Source organism: Crinia signifera, chromosome 7, assembly GCF_055691185.1.
Source record: "Crinia signifera chromosome 7, ASM5569118v1, whole genome shotgun sequence".
NCBI classification, from domain to species: domain Eukaryota; kingdom Metazoa; phylum Chordata; class Amphibia; order Anura; family Myobatrachidae; genus Crinia; species Crinia signifera.
This window is the reverse complement of record NC_139223.1, coordinates 78,103,114-78,118,836: the sequence shown is the minus strand read 5'-3', so window position 1 is coordinate 78,118,836 and position 15,723 is coordinate 78,103,114. Positions and strand designations below refer to the sequence as shown.

Here is a 15,723-nt window from a genome sequence, read left to right as displayed (position 1 = left end):
CCCAGAAAACGCAAGCATGCCACCCACAAATGCCCGCCAACTGTCACTCAATCTGTTGTCATGGACGGCTTGCACATGGGCACTGCAGACCATGTGCATGCGCAGTCATCCGATTATCGCCATGGCTGTAAATCTGCAGCACTAGGGGCTTAGATAAACAGATGCTGTTTTTCTTCACCAGACAAACCACTATTTACAGATCCAAGACCAGTGTTTTTTGGTAAGACTGAACTATATGAATTCCTTCGGCTTTGAGTAAAATATACACTCCATACGTGTACAGTATTTTATGTATTATCGGTAGATTATTGTTCTGAGAAAGAAACTAGGACAACATCTGGTGTGACTATATCAGTTCTCATCACTGTCAAGGGGTATACACACACTTTGATTTTGATAGATTTTCGATTCGATTTCACTTATAGAAGCAGAATCAAATCCAATCGAATGGTTTTTAAGACACTTTCGATCAACATTTGATTCGATGTGTGATCCTGTGCAGGCAAGGAAATATCAAATTTGATCCAGTAAATGGAATGTGTACACAGTACATTGAATGCAGATATCAAAATCGATATTGAATGCAAAAGTGCAGATCGAATGTGAAATCGAATGGAAAGCAAAGGTCAAATCTAAACGGGGAGGAACTGGGGAAATCGAAAGCACATCGAACCGAAATCTAATTGAATTGAAAGTAAATTGGTGCATTTGTACACACCTTCAAGATCTAAACCCCTATTATTATAATTGAGCACATTAGCCACCACTTTAAGGAATGATTTATACTACTGGGATCAAGCTGGGGTAAATCTGTTTATGTAAAAATACACAAATTTGTTCTGCACAAAACAAACAAAAACAAGTTTAAAGCAAACTTAGCATACAGTATGCTAATGATGTACAATGGAGGTGACATGAGATGCCTAAGCATTAGCATATGGGGGTAAATAGCTATTCTTACATGTAGGTTTTTAGTGCTTATTTATATTATACATATTTTTCCAACTCAGCATAGATCCTTTGTTTTCTTTATCGGGGCCATTTTGACAATTAATTATATTACTTTCTAACATCAGCTTTCCATGCTTGAGATTTTCTTTCACCTTGAAAATTACCACATAATTGTGGTGATTCTGGTTGATTCGGTAAGCAGCTTACCGAGTGCCAGAGATTCCGCCTTCCGCCAATCTGAACATCCACCCCCCCACCACCCATGTTTCCCCTCTTTAACATGCATGATGTGTAACGAAGACACATCCCCTTGCATGTTCCGCTAGCAGTAGAAATCATTCGGTGGTCGGCGGCCAGCAAATTATTTCTACTGCCTTGGCAAATAAAAGTCAGTCTGAATTAACTTTTATTTGCGGACACCTGGATGAAGACAGGGTAGGCGGCTGACATCATGTAGTGTCAGCCGCCCACCCCCAGCATGCATGAGCTCATCTGCGTACCCAGTACAGTGTTCTCATGGGGATGCCCATAAAACAGTGGGTGTTTTCATGGGCGATCCCCTTCCCAGCGAGTGTGCAACTCATCGCAGTCAGTCACAGTCGGGGTTTGTGCATAAGAAGAAATGCGCAAACCCTGACCATCAGGGCAGGAGCCAAATTCGGATTGCTACAAATGATCCAGAATAGGCCCCAATGATTGTACTGTAGTATGAAAATCTCCAAACTTTTTTTTTTAAATAGTGCTTGCCTGCTTCCTTCCGACATAGTTCGGAATGGACACTGTCTAAGTGTACTGCGTCCTCTCGCATGGCTCGCTGCACTACGAGAGCGGTGCCTTGCTGCACTCGGCAAGCCATAGTGGCTGGTAGGGCACGAAATACCGCTTGTCGGCACATGTCGGCTCCATGTTTAAACAAACTCATGTCGACCTTTTCCATGTTGACAATTTGACCACATTGACCATTTGACCCTGTCCACCTTTTGACTATTGACCAATAGTGGTCAACCTTATGACTGTCGACCTAGAGTCAATCTAGCATGAGTCCAGATACCTGATTCCAGAACATTGTAATTTTACAACATTATGTGAAAAAGCTCATGCATGCAATGTGTCGGAAATTAATGATTTCAGTTTTTGGAAGATCATTGTTGTATCTCTTCATTATAAATATTGGAACCCAAAGGGACTTAATACATAACTGATTTTAACATTGTTATCTGCAAGGCTAAATTGATAAAATGGACTAGGGAACTACAGTATAAGCTATTCTAGGGTGTTTTTCTGTCAATTAAAAATACATGCCTTATGTGTTTGAATAAAAAAATGTATGTCAGTTGACATTTAAAGTGAAGTCAAATGCTGAGAAAAGAAATACCATTAATATATACAATAATGGTGAAGCTCAGGAAAAAGTGCCCTCCTATCCTTAGGCCTTTCTATATAAGATCAATTAGAACATTTTAATTGGTAAGAGAAGATTTCTGTTTTCTGAAAAATCAATCATATTTTACAGTATAATACTGTACATATACTGTATATAATCAATTAAATGTAATTCATTTAAGCTGTTATTCAACATGATACATTTTTGGTGAATGGTTTTGGCTGTGGGAATAGGAAAAAACACTAATGTACAGTAAGAGACCGATGAAAAAAAGAGCTCTTTGTTGCATGTAAAAATCACTGGACATGAAGGATGAAAAGGCTTCTTATTCATACAAGTATTATTTATAAACCTTATGGGTAGACATTTTATGTATTTTTTTTATCTTGATACATTGCTGACTATATGACAGTGTTACATTATCTTCTTTACATTGAAAGAACAGCCAGATAATCTAGAACAGCGGTTCTCAAACTGTGGGTCCTGACCCCAAAGTGGGTCCCGACCACCTCAGCATGGGGTCACAACTCCATGTTGCTGGCCATCAGACTAATGTGTTTGTTGAGGGGGGACAGGGGATAACTCATTAAGTAAACACCCTCTGCTTCCATCTTCTATCCCCTACCCCCTTTTCCATTCCCTCATTACCCACTGCCTCCCTGTCACAATAGCGGTCACTTTATTTCACTGACCACACATTTGTGGCAGCCATTCTGTGGTAACTTGCTAGGGTCCTGTAATAATATTTATTGTCTGACGGGGTCCCAGAGCAAATAGTTTGAGAACCGCTGATCTAGAACATATGATTTTATAAGAATCCAATAATAATCCTATTGTAAATGTAGTCGCATATACTACAGCTTCATGACAGAAGGACTGCATTACAGTTGGGAGATATCTAAAATGATGACATGCTAGAACACTGCATTACAGATATATTAATGTAGTTATGTCAGTTGAGAAAGGATGTCTGCCTACTCAGACCACTGTTAGACCCTGGAGATCTTACCTTACAGTAACTGCTGGAAATAGGTGAACATGGTTAAGGTCAACAAGGTTGGAAAGTTGACACAAGGTCGACATGAGTTTTCCACATTTTTTGTCCCTATGGTCGACATCAAAGTGTACCGTGTCCCCTTGCATGGCTCGATGCACTCGTCTTGCTTTGGGCACGGTGTCTCACTTCCTTCAGCACAACATTCTAGTCTCCCTCCACGCCGTAGTGGATGGTAGGGCATGAAATACTGACTGTCGGCACATGTCAGATCAAACAAACGTGAAAAACTCACCTTTTAACTCTCGACTTAGCCACTGTTGGCCTAAAGCTCGTGTTGACCTTCCAGTCCCATCGACCTTGGCCATGTCGACCTATTTCATGAGTTGACCTAAGCCATGTCAACCTTCATCCGTCATCCCAATGCAAGTCGACCTAATATGTGTTGACCTAACGACCGTATACCGTTAGGAGATGGTGCTCTTGTCATTAGCTAACATTATTACTACATTTGCCTTTGTGTATCTTGTGGCTAAAGGTTTTCAATACTGGGTGTTGCTCCAAAGTGAATGTGCATACGGATGGGTCTCTGAGGTTGCTTAATTTTCCAAGGAAAGGTCATGTCCCTTACAATATCGACACCAACTGAAAAAGGTTGAGGCTCAGTCTCAGGGCAGATGTACTAAGCCTTGTAAAGTTATACAATGGAGAGTGATAAACCACCAGCCAATCAGAATATAACTGTAATTTTTTTCAAACATAGCCTGTAATGTGGCAGTTAGGAGCTGGTTGGCTGGTTATGTATCACTCTCTTATCATTTTTCAAGCTTAGTACATCTGGCCCTGAAGCTGAAAAAAGACTCCAGAAGAGGGATTAGAACACTAATATAAACTCCATAGAAATGGAACTCTGAGTTCCTGAAGGAAAAGGTAGCAGTTGTAAGAACTGGACAAGCATGAATGATCTTATTTCTTTCACAAGTGATACAGGATGCCACACATTGTTGTGCTGTGTGGTGAATTATTGACCATTAATAATGCTGAATAACAAATTTCAGAGATTTACAGACATCTAGGTAACATTTTGAAGTACTTGTGTATTATCACAGCGCCCGATGTTACATAAATGGCATACGATATCATATACGATATCGCATATGACTTGGGGCCGACTTGCGGCCGACTTGTGGCCGATTTGCTGCAATTTCCTGCCTATCCAAGTCACCCCGAAGTGTAGCGAGCGCAGCGAGCACCGCGAGGGGACGCGGTACACGTCCTCCTGACCTGTTCATACCCCCACTATCCACGTCGGCATGGAGTTGATTTTAGAAAGCGCGGCGAGCGCAGTGAGCCCCGTGAGGGGATGCGGAAAAGGATCCCGAAGCGTGGCGAGCGCAGCAAGCCCCACGAGGGGTCGCGGAATACACGTCAAGTAATCAGTGTTCCCTCGCGGTCCTCGCTGCACTCGCCACGCTTTGGGATCATTTTACACGGTCGCTCACCACGCTTCGGGCTCGGTGGCTCGCTGCGCTCACCACGCTTTCTAAAATCAACTCCACGCTGACATAGATAGTGGGGGTATGAACAGGTCGGGAGGACGCGTACCACGTGCGCTTGCCGTGCTTTGGGCTGAATTGGATACTGGGGGTCTATGCAAGGATGGAATAGCATGCAAATCGGCAGAAAATCCCAGAAAATTGGCAGCAAATCGGCCGCTAAATTGCATCCGATTTTTGCATGCGATTTGCGCCGTGATAATACACAAGTACCCATTTTGAAAACAACATTATAAATGTCATCATGATATCTATTGACAATGTGACAAAAAAGAAATCCTAGGGCAACTCTTTAAAATTTCAGGGAATAGGCTGATTCTAATATTTTTCTATTATTAGCACAGTAAATGCAAAGTTTACAACAACAAAAAAAATTGTCTTGACATTTAGCCATGGCATTACAGTGGATGTTATCCACTTATCTCTGGCATAACATGTTGTATTCCATCATGGGTCAAGAGCATTTAGGTAACTTGGTTGAAATAGCTTTGACTAAAGCAGTATCATGGGAATCACTGAGGGCTAAAGCAAATATTTCAAAAAATGATTTAGGAAACCTAGAAAAAAATCCTCACATTCAAATATAGGACATCTCAGGTAAAGAGGATGAGTATCATTCCCATATTTATACAATCTGTGAGATATGTAGATGTATAGGTTATAATAAATAGCTCAGGGTATTGAGTTATAAATATACAGTATTGACAGGGCTCACTCCTGATCGTCCTCGGCATACACAGATGGGGCTCAGGTTAAAAGAAAAATTGAACAGCAGGACCTAAAATGTACTGTACTGAGGAGATAAGATCCAGAGAGGAGTCATCTAGTTGTTAGCTTATTCCTTCATTATTTATGCTTAGTATTGTCCAGCAGTTAGGCTGCAAAATAATCTGGATTCAGATGACACCTGTAAATGAAGGCTTTCTGACATGCAAAATGGCCACCACACTTCTGTCCTGCCTCTCTTCTGACAAGAAGCTCCTCCCATCCTGCTATCTGGGATGTCATTTTTTTTTGTATTCTTATATGCTTCTAACCAACTATGCGGGGGTTACTGTAATGCTTAATACTTACAACATACAATTGTTATATGTCTATTGTATTTATTCATGGTAGCTCTGTTATGTTACTTTATTCAGTTTTGCTGTGCTGAATAAACTTTGTAGCATTGTGTAAACAATAGATAATAATAATAATAATAATAATAATAATAATTCATATCTCCACATCTGAAATAAAAAGGATACAGCAAGTTACTAACTTCTCCTGGGACTCGCTGTGCAGGAACTGCACTGCTGCAACCGGGAGTATATGCAGCAGATCCCTGCTGCATAATCGCATAAAATCCCTGCAGCAGCAGGACCGTCATTCCATGTCAGAGAAGATACGTGATGTCATATGGTGATACCTTTGTGCAGTGGTGTAACTAGAAATATATATCCTTCCTGTGACTCCATCACAATTATCCCTCATATCACAGTTATCCCCCTGTGCCCCCATCACAAATATCCATCATCACCATTGAACATACAACATACAGAGGAGTTTCAGATCTGACATTGATAGGAGTCAGAGTTCCAGGACTTCCTGATGCCAAAGGTGGTAATGACAGGCAGGCTCCATGTCTAGAGCAGGTGTCTGGACACAGCACAGCAGGGAAGTTCATGTGCGTCTTTCAGCACTCAGCTCACTCAGACTGTGGCAGACTTTATAATCAATCTAAGCCAGGGTTGACGACTTTTTCTGTCTCCTCTCCGGGAGAAGCCCGAAGAGGAGACTTCCAGCTGCAGTTCGATGTTAAATACCCAAATTCACAGATCTCCGTGGAGGGGGCGGGGCTAAAATGATGCTATTTTAGCTCCGCCCCCTCCTCTGAGACCCGCGGATTGATGCATTTCAATCCAAAGGTATGGGGGAAGACGTCGCAATCGGGGGGTGGCGTGGGGGTCCCCCGGAATCCGGGAGGGTTGCCCACCTTTCCGGGGGGCCGGGAGGAGGACCCGATTTTCGGGATCCTCCCGGTAATTCCGGGAGGGTCGGCAACCCTGATCTAAGCCTCACTGTAAGGTGCTTTACTGTGAGGAGTTAGATTGATTGTAAACCCTCCCCAGTTTCTATGAAAGTGAAGTGTGGTAATGTGAGAGGAGACGAGTGAGATCTTCATGAAGCTTGTGCCCCTGCAATGTCACAGACAGGAGCAGGCTGCGGCAGCCCCGTAGTGACAGCGCACCTTATCTCTTCAAGGGAGCAGAACAAGGAGAGTACCTCTCTGCTTTGCATACTTTGCTGAGCAGCTAGCGCTGACTCTGGGTGCTCTGCATTCTGATTCTCCTGCTGGCTGTGGGGCCCTAGTTAAGCCACTGCCTATGTGCTACCAATGAGAACTTCAGGTATATGAAAGTCACTCAGAATGACAAGTCATGTACTTCACCAATACAGGATATGGATAAGAAAATTTTCTAAATTCCAGAAGTTGTAAACAAATAGAATATCTGAAAAATATGTAATAATTATTGCAAAATAGATTATTGTCTCCAGAAAAATATTGTGTTTTTCCAGTTGAGTGCTTTGTCCTTAAGGACAAATGAGTTGCATATGTTAAGAGACTTATTCACTTGATCACCCATTTGACCCTGTGTTTAGCATTTCCTGTGGATTGGCTGACCTTTTCATAGTTTTAGCCTGCACACCTAGAGAACTGACTTCTTCTGTTACTGCAATGGGATAATGCGTATGGTTTCCTGCCAAGTGGAAATTTTCATTTCAGGGCATGATGCTCATAAAGTATACTGTATATGCATAATCAGCAACTTTGCAAGATACTACATTATTTATCAAAACAAAACAAAATAAAAGGGAAAAAAATGACATTAGATTAATGTACTACAGCTTTTTAGAAAAAAAAAGATCTCGCTTCAGTGCTGGCACATTGCATTAACTCATTTACTAGTAGGTGTCCGTCTGACCTATTTATTTATTTACTTATTTATTAACAGTTTCTTATATAGCGCATACATATTTTGCAGCGCTTTACAGAGTATAGTTGAACACTCACATCAGTCCATGCCCCAGTGGAGCTTACAATCTATATTCCCTACCACATGTACACGTGTACATGTGGTAGGGAACCAGTATACACACTTACCAGTGTATTTTTGGAGTGTGGAAGGAAAACGGAGTACCTGGAGGAAACCTACGCAAGCACAGGGTGAATATACAAACTCCGCACAGTTAGGGCCATGGTGGGAATCAAACCCATGACCTAAGCGCTGTGAGGAAGTAATGCTAACCATTACACCATCCTATGCTCAGTGCGACTGTGTAATATTCTTAAAAAGTTGGTTTGAAGGTGTTTACTATTGTTTTTGTACTCATAATAGTTTAATGTTATTGATAATTCTTTAAGTAATTAGATTTAGAGGTGTAATATAAAAAAAGCATTAAACCATGGGTTTTAATCCCCTATTTTGACATGAGACAATTGTACTGTACCCCGAACATCCATTTGAATTCTAGTACCAGGCACACTTTGCAGTAATTGATTATAGGAAGTGCCAATTGCCATGAGATACATTTACTTCTGCGTACAATCTAGTAGTGCCACACAGTAGCAAGTAATGTAGAGCAATGTTTCCCAAACTCCCTTCTCAAAGACCTCCAAACAGTGCACATTTTTGAGATCATGAGTCATGAGCACAGGTGTACCCAATACTCACTGACACATTTTAAAAGATCCACAGGTGAAGATAATTATTTCACTTGTGTTTCTTTGATGAGACCTAGAAAACATGCAACGTTGGGGGTCCTTGAGGACGTAGTCTGAGAACCATTGATGTTGATAAGAATAGGGAGAAAAATTCCTCTACCTTTCATCTACCTCTGCAATTAAAACGGTCATTAAACCTGTCTGGGGAATTTAGCTTGGCAGCAGCAGCACACATATGGGGTTGACGTTTAAAAAAAAAAAAATGGGCAAGTGGAAAAGTTTCCCAAAACACATATTTGATAACCGCATCATTGAAGCTGGATGTTTGCTATGTAGTACTTATCCACTGGTCCATTTCTCCACTCCTTTAACTGCTTGATAAATTAACCATATGGTATGGCATGTAAGAAGGGCCTTGTATTTGCAATGCCTCACACACTTGGCTTTGGGCCTAATTCAACACATGAAAAAGTTTGACATGCATTATGTCGACATTGACAAAAGGTTGACACAAGCAAAAGGTTGACATGTTAACGGTAGACACATGTAAAGTTTGACATGAGTTTTTCATGATTTTTTTTTTATCAGACTTACTTCTCCATTCATGCCGGCAAAGAGTGAGATTATAATAGTGTGCCATGTGTAGCGAAGCATCGAGCATGAAGCATGGCCAGGAAAATGAGCCATGTGAGGGGAAAAGTTCCTCTAACTGAGGGTATATGTCAACATACTGTAGATACCAAAACCGGTGAAAAACATGTTGTCCTTTTCCAGATTCGACCTTTTCGATGTGCTGATTTTTCTTGTGTCAACATTTTGTCAATGTTAAACTACTGCTTGTCACCTTTTTGCTGTGTCATCATGGGTTCAATTACCACCCTGTCCCTAACTGTGCAGAGTTTGTATATTCTCCCTTGGTCTCCTCCGGGTGCTCCGGTTTCCTCCCACAATCCAAAAATATACTGGTAGGTTAATTGGCTCCCAACAAATTTAATCCTACAATTAATGTGTGTGTGTGAATGTGGTAGGGAATATACTGTAGATTGTAAGCTCCACTGGGGCAGGCACCAATATAAATGTTCAAATATTCTCTGTGAAGTGCTGCGCAATATATGTGCGCTATATTAAAAAACTGGTAATAAATAAATGAACAGTATTTAATTGTGTACAGATTGTGAGCAAACTCAAAATCAGGCCCTGTGTTTCTGTGTGCAGTACTGTACTTGAAACTGAAGCAGTCAGTTGATTTCAGACTAGGAGGAGCCCACTTTAAATATTGTGTCATCAAGCTACATAGTATACCTGATAACATAAAGTTACAAACAAAAATAAATTAGCTTGGCCTTAGAATTATTGTACAGTTATTTAGGTCTCAAAGGTCCAGTGATAAACAGGGAATCTTGATGAGCATATGAAGCCAACGATTTTGCAAGTTATGAATTTAGGATGCTCCTGCTCCACCATATCATATAGTACTTACCATCTCCAACAAACTGTAGAAGAGCTAAATCAATAGGCCGCTTCCATGGAGAACCTTTTTGTAGAGCAATTCCATAGCCTGTTGTGGCAAAGATATAGCCACTTCCTATTGTCACAAGCTTGCAGCCCTCATCTCTTCCAGCCATATAATTCAGCACAGCTGCATCATAGATGAAAGCATCCAACTTTCTGGAAAGAAACACAGTTTACCAACAGCATGAAAAAAATGATCTATAATAATAATAATAATAATAAGTATAAAGTATAGAAATTTTATCCCATTAGGACTCAAATCGATTTACATATGGAAACAAACAGAAGGTACAAAATAAAGAATTTTGATGTTCCCAGGGTGGATCCCTGGCGTTTCATGGGCGTGGCCACAAAAACGGTGGTGCACCCATAGAACGCTGGGAGTGAATGGCCGTACACATTCATTTGCTGCCCTGCACAGGGGAATGTAGGGCTGGGGGTTTGAGTTTGGTGGGGCAGCAGGTGGCATTAACCTGCTCACTGAGCTCTGAACACAAGTAGCCTAGTGAGCAGGGCTGAATGGGCCCCTAAAAAATGGTATCAGGAGTTGGGAATGATAGAGTGGCTGTTCATCATATACACAGGAATGAGTCATTTGCTAAATAGGCTGCTTAGTTTATTGATATTCATATGAGGTGGGGTTTGAAAATGACATTAATAGACCTTTAAAATGGATTGTCTTGCAAGAATTGGTACAGTAGGAGCAAGTTTCATCTTTGCTCCTTTGGTCATGGCTAGCCATGGCTATTCTATTGTTCTCAGCTGCAATACAATACGTATTGCAGCTGAGAACAATAGAATAGCCATGGCTAGCCATGGCTAGCCATGGCTAGCTATGGCCAAAGGAGCAAAGATGAAACTTGCTCCTACTGTATATGTAGTTCTTATTAATATCAGATATTATAAAGGTGGTTGTTCCAGATATTTTATCCTTTATGGGGGTATGGAAGAGTTTAGTTTATGCCTAGGTATCTAAATTGTGGACAACACTATTCCAAAATACATACCCATAAAATCACACTCCTATATATAATGTACTGTATTTATCACATTGTGAATTTATACGTAAACTCCAGCTTAACTCAATAATAAAACCAACTGAAATTTACATTAATTTTCAGTTATTGCTACTGTAACCAAAATCTTTTATACATCTAGCAGTTTGCTTTTCACCTTTCCAGGTTATTCACTGGAATAATACATTGCTTACATTTTTACTTACATTTCTTACATTGCTTACATTTCTATATAAACAAAAAAATGGAAATATTCCAAAAATCTTAACTACAGTGAACAGCTACTGTGCTTATCTATGTAAAGTACACATAGAAAACCATACATTTTAGACAAGACACCAGTGCCAAAATAATATACGATTCAGTATTTATACTTGAGACGTTATCAGTAGAAATGAATTAGACAGGATAGGAAATACAAACATACACTAGAATCTGAATAAGAATGAATACCTAATGTTATATAGATTATTAGGCTCTATAGGAAAAGCATTAGCATTCATGTAGGCTTAGATTCTGAACATAATGGTTACCAATGACATACTGTTGCTGTTAGAATCTGAACATGATGGTCACCAAAAACAGAGTATCTGTTATGGTTAGATGCTGAACATGATGGGCACCAAAGAGAGACTATCTGTTGTGGTTAGATGCTGAACATGTTGGGCACCAAAGAGAGACTATCTGTTGTGGTTAGATGCTGAACATGATGGGCACCAAAGAGAGACAATCTGTTGTGGTTAGATGCTGAACATGTTGGGCACCAAAGAGAGACTATCTGTTGTGGTTAGATGCTGAACATGATGGACACCAATGACTTACTGTTGTTGTTGTTGTTGTTGTTGTTGTTTGATGCTAAACATGTGACCAATGACTGACTATTGTCAATAAATGCTGACCAAGACGATCATAAATGACTTACTTTGGTCATTAGATGCTGAACGTGATGGTCACCAATGACTTACTGTTGATATTAAATGCTCCACATGATGGATTCAATAAGTTAGTGTTATTGTTAGATGCTGAACATTATGGCCACCAATGACTTACTTTCATTAATTTATTGTGCTAATATTTTTGTGAATCAACTACACAACTCAGCTTTATTGTTTGAAACAAGTGTATGTTGTTCAGAATGAATCATATAAGGAAAACTTGCAAGGGGAATTGCATGGAGTTTGTTCATTGGTTAAATAGGTCATATAATGTCTTAATGTTACCTACCTGGCTGTAGCAGTGACCAGTGGCGCCGCTGATGGCTGCCTAGGCGCTGTGCAACTAATGTCTTAATGTAATGTATGTAATGCCCTCCCCCCTTCATTCCTTATTGATGCTGCACTGTAAATCCACAAAAAATTCCTAGTGTGCGCAAGCATACATGGCCAATAAAGTTGATTCTATTCTATTCTATTCTATTTTATTCTATAAAACATATTCTATAATTCTACATACTGTACTGTAATGGTGACATTTTTTGAGCACCGACTGAGAAAGTGACACCTTTGCTTTCTGATAGTTCAATGTACACAAAACTTTATTTCATGCACAAAATTATATTAAAAAAAGTATATAATTACCTTCATGCTTTGTAATTAGGGTGTATGTGAAACATAAATGAATGTTGTGTTTAGACTTGACTCCCATCCCCAAGATATCTTTTTATGGTACACAAATATTTCAGAGTACAAAAATATCCAAAATACTTCTGGTCCCAAGCATTTTGGATATGGTAGGCTCAACCTGTGTTCTCTTTTGACTTTCAACTTCTTTGTGCTTTATCTCCTTTTGCATCTTATTACTTTTATGTTTAAGTTTATGTTGTTTAGGCCTTACGAATATATATCTAGTGGAAACCAGAACATAATGGTTCATGAGACTCAATGTATCCACTTCCCTCCTTTGTGTAAGTTGCTATATAATTGAATGATATCTCCACATCATGTCTAGTAAATTTCATTATGTAAGGGTCACTAGTTAATGGATTAGGGGTTTTATTAAATGTAGTATTTAACAATTTGAATTGTATTTTATTTGAATTTATTTTGTAATTAAAATTAGCAGCATCATTTGCCACTTTGCGACTTTTAGTATGTGCCTTTCATGCTCTATATAATTTTATATATATATATATATATATATATATATATATATATATATATATATATATATATATACATACTGTATAAACAATTCACAATGATCAATTTATGAGAACACTTTAGATAGAAGCACAAACTGAGGAATGGCAAGAACTCTGAAGTGTAAGGCAAAAAACTTTAGAAAATGGGAGATCAAAGGTCTGCATGGTCTACTGCATAAGCTCTGTGTTTAGCAGTTTGGTAATAAGCAAAAAGATATAGAAGATAAACATCTTTGGTCAGTGTCAGGAAGGGCAAGGAGCGCACAGAAAGCAAGGCAGAAACAGTAAAGTAGAAGTGACAGAGCTATTTGAGATAATGTCAGTAACTTAAAGAGAAGCTTGAACTTGGAAAGAATAAATTCAATTTCGTTAACTGACTCAAGAAAGATTGATGCACTATGGTTCAGATTCATGGATATCAAGGGAAGCAAGTTTAATTAAATAATAGAGCATAAAAGCACCAAAATGCTGTTGTTATGTAACACAAAAAATGAAGTAGTGTAACACTGTTTGCTTACTGTTTGCTTACTGTAAGTACACATCCAAATGGGGTACATATGGGGGAAGGGTTTCAACAACTGTGATCACAGTTTGAAACAAGAAAACTTTCAGGAATATGAGATGAAAGGATTGCAAGTGGAATGTTCTTATCTGTTCTATCTCACAGATTTCCTCATAAACTATTTTTTTTAGTTAGAAGTTTCCTTAAAGAGCCAAATGACTATGTTAAATAAATAATTTCCCCTTCCCTTGTATTTGAAGGCTGCCTAGCCATAGATCCATTGTCTTGCTAGAGTTTATTATCTTGCCATAGAACAGGTTGGATACATGTTTACAGTGTACCTGTAGGTTTGAAATGTAAATTAATAATAATACAGAATAAGTAGAAGTCTAATTGGAAAGTATTCAATGCATGTGCCATAGTTAGAAAATGCAGAGATAATGCTGTGAGTCTCCTTCTCTGATTCATGAATGCCTTCAGCATTATTTAAATTAGCTGTTGAAGTGGGGACAAGTCCCAGTAACGTTGATCTCTTTGATGTCACATGATAGAAACATAGAATTGTTGACAGCTAAGAATCACTTGGCCTATCAAGTCTGCCCTAAAAACACATACAAGTGTGATACCACACCAAATCGGATAATTTGCATAAGTACTTTCCCATGTTACAAAGGCCTTTAGGAGTGTTTTTTAATAAAAAATATCCCCTTATATGTACATATTGTGGAGCTGTTCTTCTGCAGAACACAAGCTGTGTGAGGTGCTGGACCCTGCATGCAGCCTGACCGCAGCGCATGCATTGAAGACTCCGGGGCTTGCTCCCCAGCACAGCAGCCATGTTGTGAGGAGAACTGGAACAAGTGGATAGGGAGGTGGTGTGCCAGTTACCAGGAGTTGGCTGAGCTGAGGAACCAGATTCCCAGTGACCGGAGCTGCTGAGGAAGTGAGCATCTCCCAACGAAAGTGTTACCATGCAGCCTCTGGCTTCTACCTGCTGAGGTGAAGTACTGATTGACAAGGGTCAGTGGAAGAGGTGGCCACCTTGGTATTGTGTGGCTAGCGATAGAGAAAGGTGATGCAGGCACTTCTTTCACCAGGGATGGCCACTATCTTGACAGAAAGCTAGGGGGTGCTGCAGCTTACCCTGTTATGGTGGAGTGTGAGGTATCCTTCACTTAGTGATTGGTGGCAATGGGTGGTGGGAAAAACCACCCAGTCAGTAATGCCCTAATACCTCAAACAGCTAAAACTGTTTCATTATAACATATAGCCCTATATTTCCACATAAAAGCCATTTACTCCTTCAAAGGGGTGTAAATTCATCCCAGTTGCACTGAGGCAAGTTGAAGTTTGGTGCCCATACAAACACACAACTTTCATAGATTTATAGATATCGCTCTCTGCCAGTCTACAGGGACAGTGAATTGACATGGCTCCAGCTATGATGTGATTCAGCCGGTGGGTTCCATCTAACAGTCCAGTAGCGGCAGGTGCACCATTGCAAGCTGCAGCACAGGGCTCCTAGAAAAGAGCCGGTTGACAAAGTATGCAACAGCTCTGTGGGAAGAGCAGCACTCCTACTTGGGGTTCCTTCTGTTAATCACTCAGGTGCTGATGTACATGTACTTCAGGGCTTTGGTACCTGGAGGCAGGAGACGCCATTGCCTCTGGGAATTATGCTCCTAATCCTTCAGTTAAAACCAAGTATCTGGGAGACAGTCAACACACTGCATACTTATTTTACATTTCTGCAGAAAAGCTAGGACTGAACAGTGTAAAGGATAGATAACTTGGACAAAGCTCTAAAGTGAAAAATGTTGACCAACTGTGAGTTGAAAACAGCAATATATTTCAAAGCAAAGCAAGGAGATGTGTTACTGTATAATTTATAGCCAGTTTATCCCAGAAAAGCATATGCATTTTTATGTGAGGCTCTGCTATTAGAAAACAGTGATAACACAG

At 39.9% G+C, this 15,723-nt stretch overlaps 1 protein-coding gene across 3 annotated transcripts in view; it reads right to left on the bottom strand.

Moving 5' to 3' along the window:
- The window catches only part of GRIN2A (glutamate ionotropic receptor NMDA type subunit 2A), a 563,594-nt gene that overhangs the window by 40,279 nt on the left and 507,592 nt on the right, over positions 1–15,723 (bottom strand). For all 3 annotated transcript variants that reach the window (XM_083153363.1, XM_083153365.1, XM_083153364.1), the window contains one exon: positions 10,072–10,259. In XM_083153363.1, coding sequence (XP_083009489.1) covers positions 10,072–10,259 — 188 coding nt within the window. The remainder of the gene's footprint in view (positions 1–10,071; positions 10,260–15,723) is intronic.